A 23,363-nucleotide genomic window follows, 5' to 3' on the forward strand; every position below is an offset into this window, starting at 1 on the left:
GCAGCCAGCCGTATTAGGACAAGTAATACGGCCTGGCAGTGTTGTGCTGGAGGGGCACTGCTGGCGGTAACAGCGCCCCTTCCTGTTCCCTGCCGGAAGACCTCCTCGCTCAAGGTAAGTCGGGCTTCCGACAGGGGAGGGGGTGAGAGGATGGGGTGTGTTTTGTGTGTGTGTCTGAGTGTGTGCATGAATGTGTGTGTGTGTATGCGTCTGTGTGTGTTGCGTTGTTTACGTGGTTGTATGCGTGTGAGTGAATGTGTGTAAGAATGGGGAAGTGCGTGCATGTCTGCATGTCAGTGTGATTGTGCGTAAGAATGTGTGCAAGCATGTCTGGAAGTATGTGTGTATGCCAGTGTGAGTGATTGGGTGTATGCGTGGGCGTTGTGTGTGATGATCAGAGGGGGTGGGTGTGTGTGTGTGTGTGTGTGTGTGTGTTTGTTTGGATCTGGGGAGGGGAGGTGTATTTGAATGTCTGGCGTGGGGGGTTAGTGTGTGTATGGGGGGTTGAGTTTTTTTTTGATGGAGGTGGGGGTATCAGCTGTGTGTTGGGGGGAGTGGGAGAGCCACCTTCCGGTGACAGGGATGGAATTCCCTCTCACCTCTGTAGGGCCTGTCTCCATAATTTTCATGGCATTGCTTACGCCATCAAAACCATGGTGGTAGGCAGGCTCATAATGCCGCTGGCGATACTGTGCCGGCCGTTGGGCTGGAGATTGATATCTCCGGAACCGGTGGCTGATATCACCATGGCGGTATGAATGGAGAAGTGGCGGGTTGGCTGCAGCTAACCCACCATTCTCATAATGTGGCGGTATGTACCGCCAGCCTGTTGGGGGTACTACCTCCACATTAACACTCACCCCCGGGGTCATTATGACCCCCATCGTGTTCTTTTAATTGAGGGTTGTACTCAATCACATTTAAGTGTTGTTTCAAAGTGGAGCTGGATAGCTACTGGTATTCACTTGTACGGAACATGCAGAAAAGGGAAGTCTATGAGTGGACCCTAGATGGTCTGCTGAGAAACGTTAGGAACAGTGTTGAGCATTGCCAATCAAGTAATAAAACTGCACATCGAAACGGGATCTAATGATGCCTACAGGAAATTTCAATGCCATGAAAACTTGAGGCATAAAACAAACCTGATTTGTTGGGACTGAAAGTACAAGGCTTTAGACACTGTGCTGGAAACAGTACCTTAATCTTTGAAAAAAAATGTATTGGGTTTTGCATAGTACGTTTCACAATCATGGGGTATACAGTATTACATTTCTAGATGACAAGTATTCATATATGCTCCTTATCTGGACTGCTCTTCTGTTTGTTTCCCTGCTACATTTGACTCATGGACCCTGTCATCTTGCTCGCTAATCTCTTAAATGCTTCCTACAGTGCATTAGAGCCCGGTGCTTTACCACTCTTCAGTTGGTTTATGGCATCTATAATTTCCTCTGTGTTAATTTCTGACTCTAGGTTTTCAGTTTTCATTCTTGTTAGCCTTTTAATAAAGTAAACCTTTTTCTAATACATCATATGTTCCTTAAAGGAGCAGGACCATGTTTAAACCGGAAAGTTTACTTTTTTTTGTTTAAGAGTTGGCAGTAGTCCTATGAAATCTCAGCATTGGTTCAGCATCCTAAAAAGCAAAGCCTTGACATAAGAAAAGACAAATAAATCCCCATTTACTGGCTGATTTGTAGAAAGTGAAACCAGAAAACTTGGTTAAATCACAGCTCTCCTGCTTAACTTTTACGGTTGGGGAAAAAATTTATTTCACAAAAATTCCTTTTTTCTTCATTATCTCGAATAAAAACACATTCAGATATTTGAGTTCAGACTACCAGTTGTACAAAACTATGCCTTTTAATAAATGCTTCTCATTGGAGTGCTATAATGTGCGCTACTGGTGTCAAAGCTTTCATATGTTAAAGAAATACACTTTTTTCATTTTGAAAAGACTTTATTATATTTTATATGCTGTTTATTGTCTGTTTTACAAAGCAAATACTTTCAGGAGTCCATTGTCTCCCACCCCTGCACTCCTCCCGTTGTCCCACCCTCTTCCCTCATGTTGCTGGAGTTCCTTCCTAACCCCCACTGTTCTTTATTAACATGTTACACAGCAGCGTAAGCTGGTGTGCAACATGGCTTAAAGTAAAATTAAAAAATGCTGTAAACGCTGGCCGCAACATGGCACTTTTAAAAACATTTAGCCATGTTGCACAACATGTAAAAAAAAAATTAAAAAAAAAAAACATTGACAAAGCCGATAGATCTAGCGTAGACGAAATCTATTGGCTTTGCCAATGCTTGTACTTTTTTTTACATTCACAAAGGTGAAGGGGTCCCAAGCAGACTCCTTCCCTAATGCTTTGAGGTGTTGGCAAAATATCAATGCAATCATTGATACCTTAGATACTGATTAGGTATTTGGAAGGGACACCTACAGCACACCCTTTCCAGATACCAAATCTGTATCTATTTGCAATCCCATATGTGGAGTTGGAAAAACGTTGCCCACTCCTAAAAAGGGATTAGTATATGAGGAAAAGCATTTTAATTGTCACAAATGCCAAATCGGAGTGTTTGCAACCATTAAAGTGCTTAATTGATCTGACCGTATGTACTGGATCCAGGCACCCACTTTTTCTGATTTGTTGAATTTCCAATTCACAGCATCAATTATTTAAAACTGTAAACCTTAGAGGTAGATGAATAAGTAGCTGGTTGCAAAAGTATAAGAGCCAACCTATCAACTAAAGGGTTGGTTTTTAAAAACCCAAATTGTAGTGGATCTCAATTTGACCTGCATCATGAATATTAATGAGGTAAGTTGCAAATTGTGACTCCTTATGATTTGAGGCCATCACAGGGATGGTGGCTTTCTGGGGCTAGCAGACCACCCTGTCTGTGGTTGACTTTTAATTAATTGAACTTTATTCTTCAAATGAGCCTGTTTTTCTTAAATGAACCAGGACTGTGTTTAACCTCTAAAGTGTGGGTGGCAGCTAGTGGCAAATGCCAGTACTGCCTACCCAGTGCGGTCGTAGGCTTCCTTCTTTTTTTTGTAAAGGGAGGCCAAAGTGGAATTGTTTCCAGTTAAGCCCTTCCTCCGGCCTATCTATGACACTCATGTTCTGTACGGCATACCGATGTTATAGGTGGAAAGTGAAACCAGTTAGCAGCATTAGAGCTCATTGGTTTAATTTCTTGATCAGTGTCATGAGAGGAGGGGATTAACTTTGCCTCCTCTGCACTGATCAGTGTGTGAGGAGCATTGGAAATGGGGGAATGCCCCTTTCTAGCGCTGTTTCTCCTGATTGAATCCCTTCTTTTAGATCAAGAAGGACGATCCCCAAACAGGGAGCCACTACGCTAGACCCCATGGATTATTTGTGGTGGGGGAACTGCTTCCCGGGGCATGGGGTTTGCTCCCCATGACGACCCCAGCACCTTCAGGTCCAGGAATGGGTGGGGTTGGATGGCAATACCTACCCCAATCTGCCCACCTCCGTGGGGGACAGAAAGCCCACTAGACACCATGGATTTTATAGAGAAGTTATTTGGCCATACATCCTCCAAAGTGAACAGTACAGTATTTCTTATCCTTGACCTCCAAAGGGAGGTGGCGGGATGCACTCAGTCTGCCCCCTGGGTGTTACAAAGGTCACTAGACACCAAAGATGTTATTGACAAAATTTTCACCCTTCCCCAGTATAGGGTCATGCCCCCACCTCAAAGGAGGTAGTACAGTCGTTTTGTCCCATCTGGTTTTGTCCCCAATCTGCCCATGGGAAAGGGGAGAGATAGAATGCCCCCTAGACACAAGGAATTTTTAATGGATGGGGCAGCCTACTCTGACATAGGGCCATGCCCTCACTCTCAAAGGGGCTATACAGTCTTTCTGTCCTCCTGTTAGGCACATGGGGGAGCTTTCTCCCAATCTGCCACCCTCTGGATGTCTCGGGGTGCCGAAAGCCCACTAAACACCATGTTTTTTTTTAAAGGTCTTCCTACAGCCCAGGAAACAGATTAACAGGTTTGCTCCCAATATGACACCTCAGGGGCGAGGGGGACTAGAAATCTCCCAATACATGTGGGAGGTTTCTGAACAAAAAAGAAAGAGGTGGGGGTGTCCCACCAAGGCATTGTGTTCTACCATGCCCCAAAATCACCAACACTGACTTTTGCCAACGCCAGGGTGAGAGGAGGAGTTTGCCTCCAATATTTCCCTTAGGGTGGCAGAAAGCCCACTGAATGCCGGGATATTTTTAAAGGAATAATGAGGTGGGCAGCACCCATCCTGACATGGGGCCCTCCACACCCATCCCTGAACAAAACATGGAGTTTGCAAAGAAAAGTTGATATTTTTTATTCCGTTCTTGTTGTGTGTGCTAGATCCACACAAGTGGGTTACTATTTTTATCAGGAAACATCTAGGTGGCAGGATTTGCATGCATCCTCACAACTTCTGGAACTTTCTCTCACACAAACCTGAGCAAAATAAGTGTTCTAGCCGAGTTTTCCAAGGCCTTCTGGCAAAAGTTGTTGTGGAATCCACATAAGTCACACCAATCTGAAGTTCCTTGGGTGTCTGCTTTTCAGAAATGTCTGAGTTAGGGTGGGTATAGGGAGGGCTTGGTTATGCCCCACATCGCAAACGGTGGATTTTACCAGGTGAGATGTAATGTCTCCAGGTCCCATTTGGGGGCTTTTTATGTTGCTATCAAAAATGGGCTTTGCATTAGGGGTGGAAAAGTCTGAGCAGCTAATGGGTTAAGAAGAAAAGTTGCTTATTTTTATGTTTGTTTTGTTTGTTTTGGACCACTGACTATTTATTTTCTTTTGTACTCCCAAAGAGGATGGGGTACCATTGAACCTCTTCTCTTTTGCGAAAGTATATCACCTAAAATTAAATAAAATATCAATGTTTTGTGACCACACTTCGGTTACAAAACATTGATACATTAATTTGGTATTTGGCAGGCACGCCTACAACATGCCCCTTCAGAATACTGAATCAGAATCCATTCCCAATCCCTTTTTAGGAGTCAGAAAATAAATTTTCCAAGTCCTAAAAAGGAGTTAGTAATTAAAAAAGCAATTTGATGGCTGTAAACAGCAAATTGGAGTGGAATGCTTAGTACATCTGGTCCTCTTACTCCTAATGAAATGTTATGGCCTCAGAGATCAATGACACGTTTGAAAGAAATCCATTTGGTTACAACCTTTTATAGTCAATATGTTGGTTTGTCGGAATAATTTTGTTATTCTTTTATGAAACGCAACATTTGACTTTTAATTCTGTAATACTCATTTTATATTCTAGACCTTGAACACATTGAGGGACAACTTCAGACAGAAGAATTCAACGTGAGTACATTCTTTTCTTAAAAAAAAAAAAAAAAAATAGGATCATAAGGCGCTGAATAAGTTCCTTTTTTGATGATTTGGGTGGTAAACCCATAAAAGGGTGTTAAAAGATAAAACCAGTTACTCATTTTTGCAACTCATGCAGTTGTTTAACAAGTACCCTTAAAGAAGCTGTCCTCCTTATGCCAATGGGAGGTTCAATTTTATTATTAGTATTTTTTACGGTGTTTATATAGCTCAAACATAGCCATAGGGACAAAGAAACCTTCTTTATTTTCTACACACCATGACAGTACAATTTGCAAATTAATCCATTTGGTAATGGACAGAACATATACATCTTTTTGAAGATAAGGTTTCTGCCAACTGTAAGAAGAATATTTTTTTTTAAACAGTGGTTTACGTTTCACAAATATTGCATGTTCCCAAAGATGAACAATCTCTGGCTGGGCAAGCCACAGCCAGATAATGCACAATGCTCCAGTTGGTAGCGTACACTACCCAAGTCATGGTCAAAAGTGAAACCATTGCTAAGCCACTGCTCAATCAAAAAAAAAGATCAATACTGCGCGTGATAATCCTACAGTGCACTTCCTAGTGCCCTAATACATTAAAAACTATTTTGATACCAGAAAACTTTGGTGTGTTCCATACAAAAACAAGGTGACATCACTACAACCTTTGTTTTAATTTCTCCCATACTGTTTCACTTTAATTTTCCCAAGGTGATGGATGTGGCAGAAGGTTGAATGTGTTGTGGCCTGGATCCTATATCTCCACCCTTTTGCTAACAACTAAAGTCATTCTGAAATGTTTGTTTGAAAACACTGCCCCAGCTCCCAGTACAGTGCTGTCTCAACTGATGGAGTGGCTGGCAACCAGATTGACTGTTGCCTGCCGGCGCATTCAAGGCTGCAGGTGCCTCAAGCAACAGCACATGGTGGTGGCTGTTGTGTAGTGCTGAGTTTGAGCAGTCATCATCCCCTTTTGCTGTCCGAAAAGAGTCCCAGAACGAAAAGCATAGGAGAGAATAGAGGGACAGGGTCTGAAGACCCTGCCATAATCTCTTCCTCACATGTATTGTGGCATTTATTCAGTGCTTCATACCCATCGCCGGATCACAAAGCACTCCCATTTACATCAGGAGCCTGGGTGCCATCTTAAAGTGCAGATTCAGACAGAGTCTTGGTTGTAGTGAGATCTATGTGGGAGGTGCTGGGTGCGGGCAAGAACTCTGGAGACTTGTGCTAAATTGTGCATAAGCCTGAAGTGTCCAGGAATCATAGGCTTTTAGAATGCTCACATTTCTGTTTAGTGCTTAATTATAACATAGGAGCTATGAATGTGGGAGGATGCAGGTCTTTAATGCTCTGTGAATTCAAGATTGGTGAAAACTGTTCTTGGACGGAGTGAGTTCCATATTGTAGCCATTTGAACTGAGACAGAGTATTCACTGGCATGATATTTGTTGACATAAGGGGCAGTCAGGAGTGAAGCCAGTCTTAAGAGATTTGGATTTGTGATAGGTATGAATCTCTTATAATGTCATTGAAGGAAAAATGCTTAAGAAGTTACTTTCTGTGCCTGTGTTAGTTTTGGCCAAATCCCTGTGCTTAGAACTGAGACTTTGTTCACTTACCTACATTTTCAGTTATGCTGAAACACCTACTAAACCACAGTATCGTGTCAGGGATTGGCCTAAATCTGAGAAACCATGGGACCTGGAAATAGAAGTGCAACTGACTAACATGTTAAATACATTTGGTATTATTAAAGAAGGTATACTAGGTGCGCATCATTTAAGTAAGAGAGATTTAAAGGATATTCAACTCCAATGACACTTAATACTTACAAAGTGTATATATCTGTAAAAAATCTTTAGAAGCCTGTGTGACGTGAAACGTAGACTGGGACCTTATGACTACATGCTGTTCACCCCTACATAATGTTCACTGCTAGATTATAAAGAAGAATGAAGTTGATACATAGTAATGCTGAGCCACATTTATCACATGGGGAAGAGTAAAATGTGATTTGCAGTCACAGAGCACCTGGCGAGGTGGTAAAGTTATTACTCCTTTGTCTAGATTTTTTAAAATCAATCATGGGAAATGTGTTATAAAGCCTTTGATTGAGAGCAGTATCTGCAATGTGATCAAAGGCTGCTTGACTTTAAATTCATGTAATATCTTGCACGTCACACTCTCTATAGGGAAACATGTGAATGCTTGTTTAAAAAAAAAAGTATAGTTTATGATGATTATTTTGTATAGTTTTATCATATATTATGTGTTTTGGATATATATATTTTAAGATTATTGTTACACAGTGCCCTTTTATATCGCATGCAATGTTTATACAGACAAATTGTCTTAATAAGCTGAGGGCTTGTTTTAGAGACTGGCAGACAGGGAACTCTGTTGAAAAGGCAATGTAGTACCCTAACCGCCAAACCCTCAGTCCACCTACCTTCATTCGAGACCGATGGGCCTTTAGTGTTTAGTCAACAGAGTCCCCGTTGGTTCTGTTGACGGTATACTTCTGGAGTAGCAGCTGTTGAAGAAAGGTCATTAGATCGTCCACCCTATTCACGGTGCATGGTGTAATGCCTTTTTTTTCAGTCCGTCACAGCCAGAAAAAGCCTGGCGATAGTGGACAGGAAAAAACAATAATGACCTCCACAATCTGGGTTAACGCTGTGGGGGTCCTTATTCTGACAAACTCACTTTGGAAGTTTGTTTTTGAAAAGCAAAAATATTTTAAATGTTTGGTGTACAGCTGTCAAAACAACAGTGGCTGTACACCAAACCTTTAGAATACTGGGAGGAACCGATGTGGCAGTGGTTCCTTTCAGTGTACAGAGATGACCGCAGGGCTGTTGGTGATCTTTAAATTTGACAAGCAGAGCACCTTACAAAGGTAATGTCTTCCATGTCCCGATGGACACCACTTCATCCATCAATCGTTAAATCAGGCCCTTAAATATTAAATACAAACTTTCTACTAAAGGAAAAGAGGCCATGAATGCCATTAATGGCTTGATAAGCTATGTTCGTACATGCACACTTCTTTTAAAGTGATATATCGAGTCACATGCTGCATATGTACAGTCCTAAAGGCAGGCGAGATGCTAGATCTGGCATTCTGCATTCTCACACCTGCATTCTGGATTTTTGTTAGCTACCAAATCATTTGGAGAGATGCCTCATGATACATACCATTAGCATAATCAAAATGGGAGAGTAGTAGGCTGTTGGTGGCTTTCACCACTTGATGTAACCCTAGGTAAGGGACAATTCAACAAATGCATTTCATTATATAAAATGATCTATGGTAACTTAATTCACTGGTGGCGTTAAGTGAAGCGATCACACTTATATTCCTTTCTTCATTTCATAGATTGGGATGAGTGCCAAGCTTTTTGGGCAGATGGCGCAAGGGTGCCAGATGGTCCATCTACCACAGTCTACTAGTTTGAAGTTTGTATTGATTTTGTTTAAGGTGATTCATGTGCATCCAATGGTCACCCACAAGGGGCCTTTGGCCGATGCCAGGCACAAAAATCATACTTAGATGGACACTGAAACTTCAGTTCAATTTGTGTGTCGGTATAATTCTAGCAGTTGAAAGTGAAAGGAGAGATCTGCCCACCATAGTATTAATGTTGTCCCAAGTCACAGTGAGTTTGGATTCTGTGATCCAACCAGGGTGGAAGTCCATTTGGCTGTTATGTGTATTTGTGAAGCGCACTATCACAGCAAGGTAAGTTAGTGCTATTTTGTTCTGTTTAGGCTGATAGTTGTATCTGGGCAGCTGAGCTGAGGATGTTCTTCAATATATAAGCTGGACACAAGTCCGCTTATGATCCTAATGTGCACAGGCTTTTGTGAGATTGGTGAAATTATTAATAGTTTGAGGGCTGAACTAGAACAGTCTCCGACAATGGGTTGAGTAGATGAAGATGATGTATGGGTTGATCTGTAAGTCATCCTTGTTTTTTGCTTCAATATACCTTAAAGGTCTGTGGCTTGAAAGTAGTGGTCAACAAGGCAAGGTGTAGATGATTTTCTAGGTTAAGCATACCATGTTCCAGAATTTAGCAATTAGCTTGTAAATTTCGCTAGTTGGGCATCAAGGTCTACTTAAGGTTACCTGTCCTTAGCACACTGAAATCAGAGTGGCTTCATGCCTATTAGGTGGTTTAACCACAGTGGTACAATGTCCTTATTTTGATCCACAAATTAGAAGGCTTGCTTTCTTTGGTTCTTGTAAAAATTGAGAAAATGTGCGATACTCTTGACTGCCTATACCTGTTCAGCTCCTTAAGAAAATGTATATTGGACCTTGTTTCCTCAAATATGTCAAGGTTTTTTATTAGAAACTGATGAGCTCAGAGTGAATGTGTGTGTCGTCTAAACCCTACCTCATTGGGCGGGATGGCGAGTCCAGGGTGTTCTGTCATTGTTGCTTTTTGCATTGGCGAATGAGTCACTTTCTCAGTAGATTAGGAGGGACGCCCTTGTGCTGAGTTTTCAACTGGCCTCCAGAACTAGGGATTATTATCACTGTGTATGGCCTACATGGCATGCTCCTTAAATAATTGATTTACTTGTTTTATTTGGGGAATTCTCTGGACTGCAGGTAAGCTGTTTGAAGTCAGTGATCTATCAGTTAAGGGGTGCATACAACAGCAGGGCAGTCTCAACTCACAGTGGTATTGACCAGTACCTGACATGTATGTATGTGGAGAATCAGATATTTGCTGAATGTGCAATGTGGACCACAAAAGGTGAGGGACTGGGATATTTTGGGAAGTCCAGTGTGTAGACTACCACAGTCAGGTAACAATAAACAACTGAGTATATTGTTCCGTAATAACAACTCCTCAATACCAATTAGAAGAGGTAATCCAAAGCTCATAGTAAAATTACAGCACCAGTACCTACAGTCAACTTTAACCCACACTCATTCCAGTCTTTCACTAATCACATGCTGGGATACTCTCTGCACTCCCGGTACTTTTCTGCCACCTATCAAAAAGATCTCCGGCAAAGAGCCCTCTTGCGTGGTCCACTGGGCATTGCAGCGCTGGCCCGACGAGGGGCAAGCCTGATGATGAAGCATGCCACCTAAGGGTGGATGAGGGCACTTGCTCCTAACAAACAAATTCTTTAGGTGACCTCTTTTCCTGTCCTAATTGGTATTGAGGAGTTGTTATTACATAACATCGTACTCTGTTTTTAATATTGTGCAACATGGACATCGGCTTATTGCCTTAAAACAAAACTTGAACAACTACAATCTCTCAATATGTACTATGGGAAGAGTATCCCTATTTTTAAAATGGTGACCATCCATGCTCTTCTAGGCTCCTCTCTACCCTTCATGACTGCCCACACATAATTACAAGGGAAATCTAGTATCTAAGTGAGCAAAGGAGCTCGTTTTTATTGGTGGCAAGTGTTTTGAAGGTATCTGTACACGTAATCATTTTTTATGATTTGCTGTTCAAATCAAGAGACTACCCAATAGTTAAGGTGGAACATCTGGGATTTTGTGAGAACCAACCCCATACATGTACTCTATGGTGATTGACTTCTCTAAGCTACATAGACAGTGTTTTTAGATGGCAAGGAGGGCCGAAAATGATGGATTGGACAAGGTCAGATTACAAGAGACACTTTTTTTTGGGTGGGACAGTAGCAGTGTCACTAAGCAGGTTTAGAAGCATTTATGGCTCATTAGAATACCAACATTTGGAAATATGTTGCATGCTGCCAAATAGACAGTTCTTTACTTCCAACTGCAACATACCCTGGGTACATACTACAAGCTATTTGGAACACACTTAGAGTTCAGCCCATTAGAGGGAAAGTTAACTGCTAAATTAGTCTAGTAATCACTGGGAAGTAATTTCCGTGATAAGTTTATGAAGCTGAAAGCTTCTAAGGCAAATGCGACTTGTCACCCAATTGTCAAAGTTGTGGTTCAAAGCAGGAAGACTTTCTCCATTCCATGTGAGGTGATGTGCCCTTTATGTTTTCTAGAAAAGGGTGGTCAAGATCCTGATGACTGATAGGCGTATAGCTATTGTGAGCTTTGATATAATGCACATACTGAAATGTCACTTTTATTGTGGTCACAGATTTAATACAAATATTATGCTATTATGTTAGCGTTGAAAATTACAATAAACCTGACTACAAAAAAACAGCTCCTCCACCTGGCTTACTATTCTCCCCTTTCAAACTTTAGGTTTATTCATAACATTATCCTGTCTCCTTATTTCAGACAGTCAAAGATTCTCCTATGTTTATGAATGGACATAATAGTGATTGTTCATCCTTGATTAATTTTCAGTGAAGATCTCTTGCTTCTGCTGTAGTTTTCCGTATGTGTATTGGGAAGGAACAAATTGTCTGTGGCATATTCATTCATAAATTTACCCATAAAGCACAAACCTAGCCTTAAGAATGGTGGAGTGTGGAAGATAATAAGAGAAGGCATAACCAATATGGCATACAAGAATATGTCTGTAGACCAGGACAGACAGATTTTCTTCAGAATGGTAGGCAAGCAGGAGAAAGACAAATGTAGTCTGAAGGTGAAACTGAAATCCTTGGGAGCGCAGAAGGTAAATGCTGGGCTAAGAACTTTGAAACCTCCCACAATGGATACGTTTCGAGGAGGTAAATGTTTTGCAGATTATTGAGGTCTGTAAGAAATTGGGTTATTAATAGAATGGAGTAAGTACTCACCTCAAGAGATAATCACGCCCCTTTGTCAGGGTGAACCCTTAAAGCCACAAAATTAACCTGACATGCAGCGTGCACTTAGAGACTCACAAGGTGGTAGGCAGATGCCAACAGGAGGGTCAAATCCAGGTCCAGTTGCCACTAATCAGCTGGGAGGTTTCAGAAAAATGCCTTTTGTAGCTTGCTGTGACCCTGTAGCTTTAACAGAGTTCAACCTTATGACCCTTGAAGTCTACTTCTTTGCCCTGGGTACACAAGGGACAGCAGGTCCAGTCATCTAGGCTCTTCTCATGTCTCATGCAGCACTTTTAGGCCTCTCTTGATCTTTCACATGTCCAGGAGTCAATTAATCAGCAGTTATAAAGCAGGCTACTCACCCGTTGGGTCTCAAGGCACTGTGGGGTAGATACTCAAGATTTAGTCAAAGAGCCAGGTCTTAAGGTCCTTCGTAAATTGAGGTAGCAATGGCGACTGCCTCAGGTGGAGAGGCAGGGTGTTCCGGCAGTTTTCCACAAGTTAGGTGAAGAATCTCCTTCCAGCTGAGGACTTTATATGCGGGGTACATTGGCGAGTGAATGCTGGGAGGAGCGGAGAGGTTTGGCAGGGGAGTAAAACGTGATGAGGTGGTTGAGGTAGCTGGGTCCTAGGTTTTGGAGGGCCCTGTAAGCATGTATGAGGAGCTTAAAGTTGATGCTTTTTTCGACGGGGAGCCATTGGAGATCTCTCAGGTGTCCTGTGATGTGTTCTCGTGGGCAATGTTCAGGAGGAGCCTGGCTGAGGCGTTTTGGATTTTTTGTAGCTTGCCTAGGTTCTTTTGTGATCAGTGCGTGTGTCACGGTCTTGCAGCAGTCACTCAGGATCAATCTGAAGATCTTCCGGAGGAGTTGGACGGTGTGGAAACAGGTGGAGGCGACACAGGTTACCTGTCTTATCATGGTGAGAGCTGAATCGAGGACGACCCGAGGTTGCGTGCGTGGTTTGTAGGAGTGGGTGGCTGCCAAGTGTTGAGGGTCACCAGGAGTCATCCCAGGCTGAGGAGGAGGGTTCCAGGATGAGGATCTCGGTTTTGTCAGAGTTTAGCTTGAGGCAGCACGCCTTCATCCAGGTGGCAACTGTTTCCATTCCGTCTTGGAAGTTCTTCTTGGCCGTTGTCGGGTTTTCAGTCAGGGAGATGATCCGCTGAGTGTCATCAGCATAGGAGATGATGATCAGTCCATAGTTTCTGACGATTGGGGTGAGTGGGGCCATGTAGGTATTGAACAGTGTGGGACTCAACGAGGATCCTTGGGGTACACCACAGGTGATCTCTGTAGGTTCTGACAGGTGTAGGGGTTGTCTGACTCTGAGTTCTGCCTGTCAGGAAGCAGTGTATCCACCAAAGGGCCTTGCCGTGTATGCCTTCTGCGTGAAGTCTGATGCATAGAGTGCGGTGGGACACTGTGTCGAAGGTGGCTGATAGGTCCAGTAGGATGAGGGCTGCTGTTTGGCCTTGGTCGATTAGCGAGCGGGCAGACTCGGTGCTGTAATTAGGTCTGAATCCTGAATGGGAGATGTCCAGTATGTTGTTGTCCTCTGTGTGTTGGTGGAGCTGAGCATTGATTGCTTTCTCTGCAACCTTGGCTGTGAAAGGCAGCAGCAAGAATGGGTGGGAATTCTTGAGATCCATGGGGTCGACTGTGGATTTCTTCAAGAGTGCACGGATCTCGGCGTGCTTCCAGTCCTCGGGGAAGGTGGCAGACTCTAGGGAGCAGTTGATGGTCTTGTGGAACTTGGGTGCGATTGGGGCACTGGCTTTGTTGAAGATGTAGAGGGGACGGGATCAGTAGGGGCTCCAGAGTGGGTGTTGCTCAATGTGGCGCGAGTATCGTCCGTTGTGAGGGGGGGGTTCAGGCCTGCAGAAACTGAGGGGTTTCAGTGGATCCAGGTTGGGGCGCTGTAGGTGGGTTCAGGGAGTCTTGGGGTCCGAAGCTGTCATAGATATCCTTGATTTTCTGATGGAAGAAGGCGGCTAGTCTGTCGCAGAGGTCCTGGGATGGAGGGATGTTAGTGGTCTTTGCTTGTAGTTTGGCGAATTCCTTGATGACAGCGAAAAGTTCTTTTGTGTTGTAAGTGGTGTCGTCAATACAGTCCTGAAGGGCGGTTTTTCTGGTGGACCTGATGAGGCCATGGTGGGATCTCGTGGTGAATTTGAAGGCTGCAAGGTCCTCTGGTCATTTGCTCCATTTGCTCCATTTTTTCTCTCTAGTCTCCTGCAGGTGTGCTTCTATTCCTGGAGTGTGGGGGTGAACCAGCTGGCTTTCTTGGTGGTGTGTTTCCCTGTGGTCGTTAGGAGTGGAGCTAGGATGTTGGCGCAATCCATTGGCAGAGGTTGCATGCTGAGGTGTTGGCATCTGTTGTGTTGGGGGGTGAGTTGCTGAGGGTGTTGAGGTGTTGCTTCTCTGTGGTTGGGTTCCATTTCCTGGGGGGGGGGGGACGAGTGGTGCTGATGTGAACTATAGGTGTGGTGATGGAGAAGTGGATGCAGTGTTGGTCGGTCCAGTGTAGCGGTGTTGAGTCATCGATGGTGACGTTGCTGCTGGTGGAAACGATGGGTTCAAGTGTGTGTCCGGCAGTGTGCATTGGTGAGGTGACCAACTGCTTGAGACCGATTGTGGTGATGTTCCTGAGCAGCAAGGTGTTGTGGTCGTTGTGGTCATCGATGTGGAAGTTGAGGTCTCCGAGGAGTATGTAGTTGCTGGAGGTGAGTGTGTGGTGGGCTATAAAGTAAATGATGGAGTCGCTAAAAGCTGGGCGTGGGCCGGGTGGTCTGTAGATGAGGGTGCTGCGGATGGTGGTTTTCGAGGTGATGTAAACTTGGAAATGGAGGTGCTCCATGAGGGGAGAGTGTTCCTGTGTGTTGATTGATGGGCAGAGGATGGACTTGTTGGCGATGGCTAGTCTGTCAGATCAGTCCTTGAGGAGCAGTTTGTAGTCGCTGGGGATGGCGATGGCGATATCCGGTTTGGATGCTGTGTTTGTCCATGTCTTGGTGAGAAAGACGATGTCCGGGTGGTTTGAGTCTATCAGGTCCCAAAGTTCCACAGCGTGCTTGTGAAGGGAGCGGATGTTAAGAAGGATGCACTTGAGGTGGTCTGGAGGGGTATTTGATGGTTCTGCGGCTGAGATTTCTGGTGTTTGGAGTGCGTAGAAAGTGTGGCAGCAGTTGTGGCAGGAAAAAGGTCGGTGGGTGCTTCTAGGCGAGGCAAGGTGGCAGGCGGTCAAACGTCCTGAAATTCAGTGTGTGATCTAAAGTGGGTGCCTAGAGATGCCATATTTATGTCTGGCTCAAGCTAGTGGGTGGGAATGCCGCTACACAATGGGGTATAGGTTCCTGGGGCCTACCCTACCCACTTTAGGCATTTTCAAGATGGCCGAAGTCTTCAGCAAACTAAACTTGGACACTGAGGGCTGGGGGTATGTGGGAAGTGTACTTTGGTAAACCTAGTGTCCTCCCACATCTAAAACTACAGTCCAGTTTTAGGCACTTCCTATATTCCCAGCAAACCCAGAGACAGAACTCTGGTAGAACAAAGCTCAGCGTTCAACAAACAGACAGCACATACACACAAATAGTTTTTCCAGTATGTTTCCCTCTTTAGAAGTGTGCTCCAAATGTATTATGTAAACCCAGCTAACCTTTCGGACAGGCTTTGACACTGTAATATCAAGAAGAAGCCTGCTGCAATTGGGGCCAGTATGGCTTTAGGAGGACAAAAGAAGGGCCCTGTCTAAGTACGAACTAACATTTGCCTTTTACTGTGTAGGCCTCTTTGAACTGTGCCCTAAGTAGCATATTGAAAAACCAGAGCAGGCATGTCAAGCAGGTCATGACACTTCAGCTAGATCAGACACTGTGATGTCAACAAAAAGCCCACTATGATGGAAAACCATTATAGCTGGGAAGGCAAAGGAATGGGTGTTAGCTATATCTTCTTGTCACAGGGTAGGCCTCTTTGAAGTTAATCAAGTCCTGAGGCCCAACCCACAGAACATCCTGCCAAGGGCACAGTCCCCACACCCAAGGCCTGTTGCCCTAGTCCTGAGATCAAGTTCACATCTCATTCACATCTTTTGAAACTGTAATCACTGGCTCGCAAAGAGGGAGAGCAACATACAGATTTAACTTCCAGGGACTTCAATCAGGGTAAAGATAACTTTCTCAAATTCCCCTTTGTAAAATATTTATTACAAAGCCGGCTTCATCAGTCAACTGGGCTTGTAATAAATATTTCAAAAAGTCAAAAAATGTAATTTGTAGATCTTTCCTAGCTGCACATAACATTTATTAAACTTAATATTGTATCCCAAATGCTTTCCTATAGAACATCCAACACCATTAAACTTTTATATGTTATGCTTTAAAATGTAAAGCCTCTTGCTTCTTGGGCAACAAGGCCTACTTTCAGGTGACACATTAATATTTAAAATGAAGGATTAGGCCTGCCATAAGGGATTATGTTGATAGGTTTAATTTGCAGTTGAAACCTGCACAGCAAGGCAAGTGGCAGCAGACCTGTAGTCATGTTTACATTATCACTGTAGAGTATGACAAAATGGGTGTTGCAGTCCATGTGAGACATTTAACTTAAAGGCCCAAGCTACACCTTGGTACCATGCATTAGTACCTTATAGGTAATTTAAGTATGCTGATCGGGGGTATGCCAATTTCCTAAAGTTTAAGAAGGAGCACAAACACTTTACCAATAGTTAGATTGGAGCCACTGGGTTTCCATCAGTGGGCCCTCAACTAGTTTCACCAGTGCAAACTCCTGCCCTGATGGCATGTTGCTATTAGGTCACCATGTGACATTTGCTAGCTTTCCCTGTCCAGATATGCTATGCCAAGAGTTTAGGCCAATGAGCTTTTATTTGGGGGCATGCTTTTGAAAAAAAAACAAAAAACTGCCATGTGGGTCAAAAATTGGCAACCCGCTCGACATTAACAGTGAAAAAAGTGCATTTATCGTACTGGTGGCTGCACTTTTGTCACTGAGAAACCTGACAGACAAACTGGGATCTCTAAATAAATCGGTGTGCTGTTCACCAGAAGATCAGAAGTTTGTCCTGGTGGGATGTCAGGTGATCCTCCAAGATCTAAATAACCCCTTTATCTTAATTACTTACTTTCTAGTATTCTTTTTGTAGCTCACTGCAGACTTTATGCTATTTGATTACTGCTTTATATAATCTGAGAATGGACTGGGTATGTTCATGGACTGAAATGATAGCATTATGTGATGATGCTGTGTACCAGGATGACATGAGATGGTCAATCCTCAAGGAATCGGTCCGAGGCCTGCGGAGCAAAGGAGGCACCATCTATATGGTTGAGGTGCCTAAATTGCCCCCTGGTTCTCTGGAATCCCATGATTCCTTGTTAAATAAGGTCATCTACTGGCTACGAGTTCAGAGGAATTGTATTTCTGTTATTCGTGCAGATATTCTTCAGGTGGGCAGACAGTCAAATTGGTTTAACTTTTGACTTTATTTCTATTTGTTTTGTGGACAGGCTGCTGGTGGACAAACTAATTGATTTCGAATTACGTACTTGCTATCTTAGGAATTCCAGAGGGGTTGGTATTAGGCTTAAACCTTTTCCCCCTACTGGTACCCCATGTATACCATATGGCGATCTAGCTGGCAGGAAGTCTGATTCTATCCAGGAGTGTGCCCTGATTCCGGTAGTAAACTTCTCTCAGACATTACCTAACGCTGATTGACTGCATATTGATTCCCATCCAATCATTTTAGCTCGGACCCCTGAGGCTAAATTAAGAGTGTCAGATGAGACTAAAACCTATAGTGAAGTTCAGTGCCCCAGGCCGAGAGTACTGACAACTAGTTCTGAACTCTCCATTATGTCATGGAATTTGGCTGGGTTAGGCAGGAAGTTGGGGGATCCTGAGTGGGTCAATTATATAAACAAACAGGACATATGTTTATTCCAGGAGACATGGGAGGAGGGCCCGTTTTCCTGGATGGTTTTTTATCATATTACGCCGCAGCCCACCCTGCACAGGGGGGCACTGGACGTGCCAGAGGGGGCCTATTGACACTGATAAACAAGAAACTACAGTGCGACCATTTTGCACTAGAAATAGATTCCCCCAACTTATTGGGTGTCCAGCTTACATTTGATCGAGATTTTAAGATGACTATAATTAATGTATATGCCAAGTCTGTTGCACGGGGCTTAGAGTCACAGATTTTAGCTCAACTGTCCGAATATATGGATACCTTGCATTTTTCTACCAAATTAGGGGTTGCAGGGGATATGAATTGTACCTTTGAACCCTCTTGTTTAAGTAGTAATCTAACGGTTGAGGAGGATGAAATTTGGGGTATCCCTCAATTGATGAACAGGCGATTATGTACTCGCTCCCGTGCTGCCTTACAGCTGACATCCTTGTGTCTTAAATACGGACTCAGGGCCTGTAATGGCCGTACCCGCTCTGACTTGTGCACTGCATTCACCTTTAAGCGAGGTCAGTCCTCAAGTGTTATTGATTACTTTCTAGTGGATGTCAGGCTATGGCCATCTTTAAAAGACATGAAGGTGGACTTTTGTCACGAGAGCGATCATAATCCCCTGCTTCTCATTCTACATAGTGGTGTATTTAGGAGATCGCAGAACATTCACCCTACTGAGGTCCCATAGCCCCTTTTGGATAGTAATCATATTTGCGTCAGGTGGCCTAAAGTAATGTCCAACCCTTAATTGATTAAGGGTGTTTACCAACTGTTTGTTGATGCTATGGCTGATTATGAGAAGTTCGAAATCAGCAATATTCCAATTCTTAGCATCCACGAAGAAATGATGAGGGAATTGCAAAATATTTTTTATAAGAAGACTACCACTAAGCGCCTTGATGATAACCATAAAACTAGTGAGTGGTTTAATAAGGACTGCTCCGGGGCCAAATTAGCATTAAAATCAGCTATTATGTCCCGTTCACAGGGGGCGATAAAATCAGCCATATTTATCTATCATAAGACCATAACACAGGCACAAAAACCTGGGAATATCCTGGCAGAACCTCCTTGATGCAATTAAGTATAATGATAATGCAATATTTTGGAAGTTATTGTTTTATAGACAAAGAGTAGGAAAGAGTGCAATCCGTACTCATATTCAACCTGAGAGCTGAGTAGATCACTTTAGTAAACTATATGCACCACCTAGCAACCTCTTAATCAACAAACCCTCCCACCAGCAGATGGTTAAAACATATCATCTCCCTGGCGGTCAAGGGAAGGACATTTCCAATCTTGTCGATCCAGTTGTTTTTACGATGGGGGAAACTATTGCTGCAATTAATTCTCTAAAATCTGCTAAAGCACCAGGTCCAGATAAGATACCGGGGGATCTTTATAAATCTGAACCAGTAATATGGTCCTGGTACATAAACACAATCTCAAACACTATAGCAGCTGGGGGCCCAATACCTAGTACCTGGAAAGGAGCTGAAATAATTCCTATCTATAAAAAGGGTGACATAAGTTCCCCTTCTAATTATAGGCCTATTAGTCTCTTTGACAACTTCCAGAAAATCTTTGGCAAGCAGCTTTTGGACAAGCTATCTGATTGGGCTCAAGATAATCAGGTGCTATCTCCACTCCAGACGGGCTTCCGCCCGAAAATTAGTACGGTGGACCAGGTTTTCAGGTTGATGCTTTTATACTGGAAATATGTAATCCTTGCTAAGCAAAATTTATATGTTGTGTTTGTGGACCCTCGGTCCGCTTTTGACACGATTCCCTAGAGAACAGTTAAGGGATGTTCTGCATAGAATGGGCACTTCTGCCAATATAATTTACCTACTGCAACGGTTACATGACAACACATATGCTCAGGTGACCAGGGAGAATTAACAGACAATATTCCTATTTTACGAGGGGTACGCCAAGGATGTGTCCTGACACCAACCCTATTTACTCTATTTATAAATGAGGTGGTACAAGCTGTGCCTCTCTGTCAAAATGATGCCCCGTCTCTGAATGGACAGAAAATTCCTGTTCTACCTTTTGCAGAAGACTCACTTCTCATTTCTAAGACCCCAATGGGTCTTCAGATTCTTATTAACAGGTTTAAATCCTTTTGTGTAGATCATGGATTGGAACTAAATGCTAGCAAAACCAAACAAATGGTGTTTAGTTCAGGACCAGTAAGAAGATACACTATCATTTTAGATGGGGGCCCCCCTGAGTAAAGTCAGTTCAATAGATTATTTGGGAGTGAGGATCTCGAATAACCTTCATTGGGAAGATCAGATTAACAAAAGTAGGACACTTCTTCAACATATGTCAGGTGCTATCCTGCGCTTCTATAAAAGTACTGCCACGAAAGCTGTCTCTCCGGCTATTAAGATCTATCTGGCAAAAGCGCAGGGTGCTGCTGCCTATGGCGCTGAGGTGTGGGGATTTTGTAATACTAATAAATTGTCTGTGGGCGAAAATTGCTTTGCTAGAGCAATACTTGCATGCCCACGTAGCACACCCCTGATTCCGTTTTATTTGGACCTTGGGTTTAACTGCATTTCTGATCTGATAGCTCTGAGACCCCTACTGTTCTGGGTAAGGATCTGGACTACTCCAGAGCTTGCCATCTACGGGGACTCCTTTCTTGATATCCTAAAGAGACCTAATTGCAGTCTCTGTTCCATGGCTTAGGCATGTGTCAAAATGGTTCTGCATTTTGGGACTTGAGAGTTATTGGGAGAACCCACAGAATTTAGGAAAAGCCCAGAAACAAACTTTGAAATCCGCCTACTGGTCTCATGTAAGAAATAATCACCTCCTTTGTTCATCATACGGTCGATTGACCAATCAATTTCTTCTTTTTAAGTGTTATCCCCAGTTTGAATTTTATTTAGATTTTATTCCTGATTTACTAGGCAAATGTTTGTACACCCGTTTTCGTTTTGGATGCCTACCGTTATTGTCCTTAACTGGCAGTTGGAGATTATCATCAACATCTGATTTATGTCCTGGTTGTAATGACGCTCTTGAATCTGTTGAACATTTTATGTTTTTTAGCCCAATGTATGCCCGTCCCCGACGTAAGTGGATTCCTTCAGTTTGTCGGAAATTGGGCATAAGACAATGTGGTATTGCATTAAGGATCTTGAAGAGTGATACTTCGACTCCTATAATTTATGCAGTTAGCAAGTTCCTTGTGGCTACATGGTATATACGCACTCGTCTTTTAAATATTTAGAAATCTGTAAATATGTATATTATAGGATAAGAAATTAATGATCTTAACTTTTTGTAAATGTACACCCGTGATTTTAACTTTTTCTCGTAAGTTTTTTTTTAACCTTGGTTCAATGTGCTTTTGTATTGCTTTGATGGTTATTTATGACCGAATAAAGCTTGTGTGATGATGATAGCATTATGTGCAGCACAGTGTTAGCAAGATGACTGCTGGTCTTCAGATTCAACTTGCTCTTAAAGAGTTTTATTAAAATGATCTATGTTTATCTTCTACAGCTTTCTGGAACCCAGGTTGCCCACCTGCGATTTGTTATTTTATCTGGCTTCGATCACTTTGTTGCAATAAACCGAGTCACTGCAGAGTGAGCAGCAGAAAACATCTGGATCAAAAAAGAACTGTCTGAAATATATGCTAAATTCTACGTAAAACATTGTTTGATTCTTGTATATGGTTTCACACACTTAAAAGTGGTGAACTAGTAATTTTCTTAAATTATGTATTAAAGTGCATGTAAAGCATACACTGTAAATATATTTCACGTATCATTTCAGAAACAAAAACCTTTCAGGTGAATATTGTCTATTCTAACATCACAAATGGATTTAAATCACAGATTGCTAACAATACAAAAATTTAATTCCTCTTGATACCCTCTACCTCTGTTCTAAATCTACTTCTCACATGTTTTGTCTTTGAAGATTTTGTTTTACATTGTATTATATTTTATTTGTGGTATATTCTGTATAAAAGCAAACACGTATTAAAAGTTAAAATCTATGTTTCAAAATAAACCACCTTTATCTGTAAAACTAGGCTACTTCTTCCTTATAGTGAAATATGTTATGTAGAATCAGGTGTACTCACAAATTAAGTCAAACAAAAAAACCTGAATCTTACAAAGTATCTGGAGTTTTTTCCTAATTTTTCAATGCCCTCTATTCAGTGAGTCCTTCAAATGTAAAAAATGTGCTACTTCACTGTTGCTCTTTGGGAAGCCTACATCTCACCAAAAATCATGTTAAAACCAAGTTGCATACATTAATTTCAGAGCATGGCCCTCAAATCAGAAGGCATATGGCCTACATAGTAATTTCTTTCTATTGGTATATGTAATAGTGTAATGGATTAAAAACTTTATACATACAATGATTTCTTAAATTCATTTAAGAATAGAATTATATTAGGAGATGTGGCCAAGATGGCGGTGGAGTAAGTCACACATCATGCTCCTCGTCCACCCAGGCCTGATTCTATGACAGAACGGTGTTCCGGACCCCGGTGTGCAGGCAGACACTCTTTTCAAGACACCGTGGGCGATCGGAGAAGTAATGGTGACCTGCTAGGCCCTCTGATCGCTCTCTGGGCCGGAGATGGTTCGATTCAACATGCAGCGCACCTGCCACAATGGCGGCCGCTTGAGCTTTGCAGCCTTGATGGACTTGGGAGCCCCCTTCCTCTTGCCTGCAATTGTGGAGGGCCCCGTGGGTTAAAGGTGGCCCAGGCATCACTGCCAGCCCTGCTCCGCATATCTCCTTCCCCCCCTCCTTACCCCTCCAGAGGGAGGGACAGGTTTCTGCTGCATTTGGAGGCCACGCAGCTTGCCCCACCTAGAAGCTGCTCCATATCGTTTGAAAAGCAGGAGGCTGCACGTGCAGCCTGCGGTTCCAATGTTGCCGCTGGCCCTACATCAAGGGCCCTTTCATGGGGACAGCCTTCACTGCCTCCAAAGACTGCATAGCAGCATTGAGCACCCCACTCATTGTCGCATGACCTGGCCCTCCTCCGGGCCCTCCAGCATCCTGCAGCGGACCTGAGCCCAACTCAGGAGCACACCGCTGAGGGCCCAGACCAGCTGCAGGGGCCTCTGACCTGAAGAAGCCCCACCCCGTCCTCAGTGGCTTTACACCGTGTTCATACTCAGCCTGGAGACCAACAGCAATGTCCCTGGGGTCACATTTTCTTCACTCACGTACATCACA

At 43.2% G+C, this 23,363-nt stretch overlaps 1 protein-coding gene across 3 annotated transcripts in view; it reads left to right on the forward strand.

The window, feature by feature from the left end:
* Nucleotides 1-22,193, forward strand: part of IFT25 (intraflagellar transport 25) — a 36,699-nt gene extending 14,506 nt beyond the window's left edge. Inside the window, exons 5-6 of one of the 3 annotated variants that reach the window (XR_011202995.1) lie at nt 5,330-5,373; nt 21,660-21,727. Coding sequence is in view for 1 of the 3 variants with exons in the window: in XM_069232641.1 (XP_069088742.1) it covers nt 5,330-5,373; nt 21,660-21,749 (134 nt within the window). In the remaining 2 variants the exon portion in view is untranslated. Of the gene's footprint in view, nt 1-5,329; nt 5,374-21,659 lie in introns of all 3 variants that reach the window. The other 2 variants (XM_069232642.1, XM_069232641.1) reach the window with 2 other exon arrangements.
* Nucleotides 22,194-23,363: the final 1,170 nt, after the last annotated feature.

The sequence above is a fragment of the Pleurodeles waltl genome, chromosome 4_2 (genome assembly GCF_031143425.1).
Source record: "Pleurodeles waltl isolate 20211129_DDA chromosome 4_2, aPleWal1.hap1.20221129, whole genome shotgun sequence".
Classification (NCBI taxonomy): domain Eukaryota; kingdom Metazoa; phylum Chordata; class Amphibia; order Caudata; family Salamandridae; genus Pleurodeles; species Pleurodeles waltl.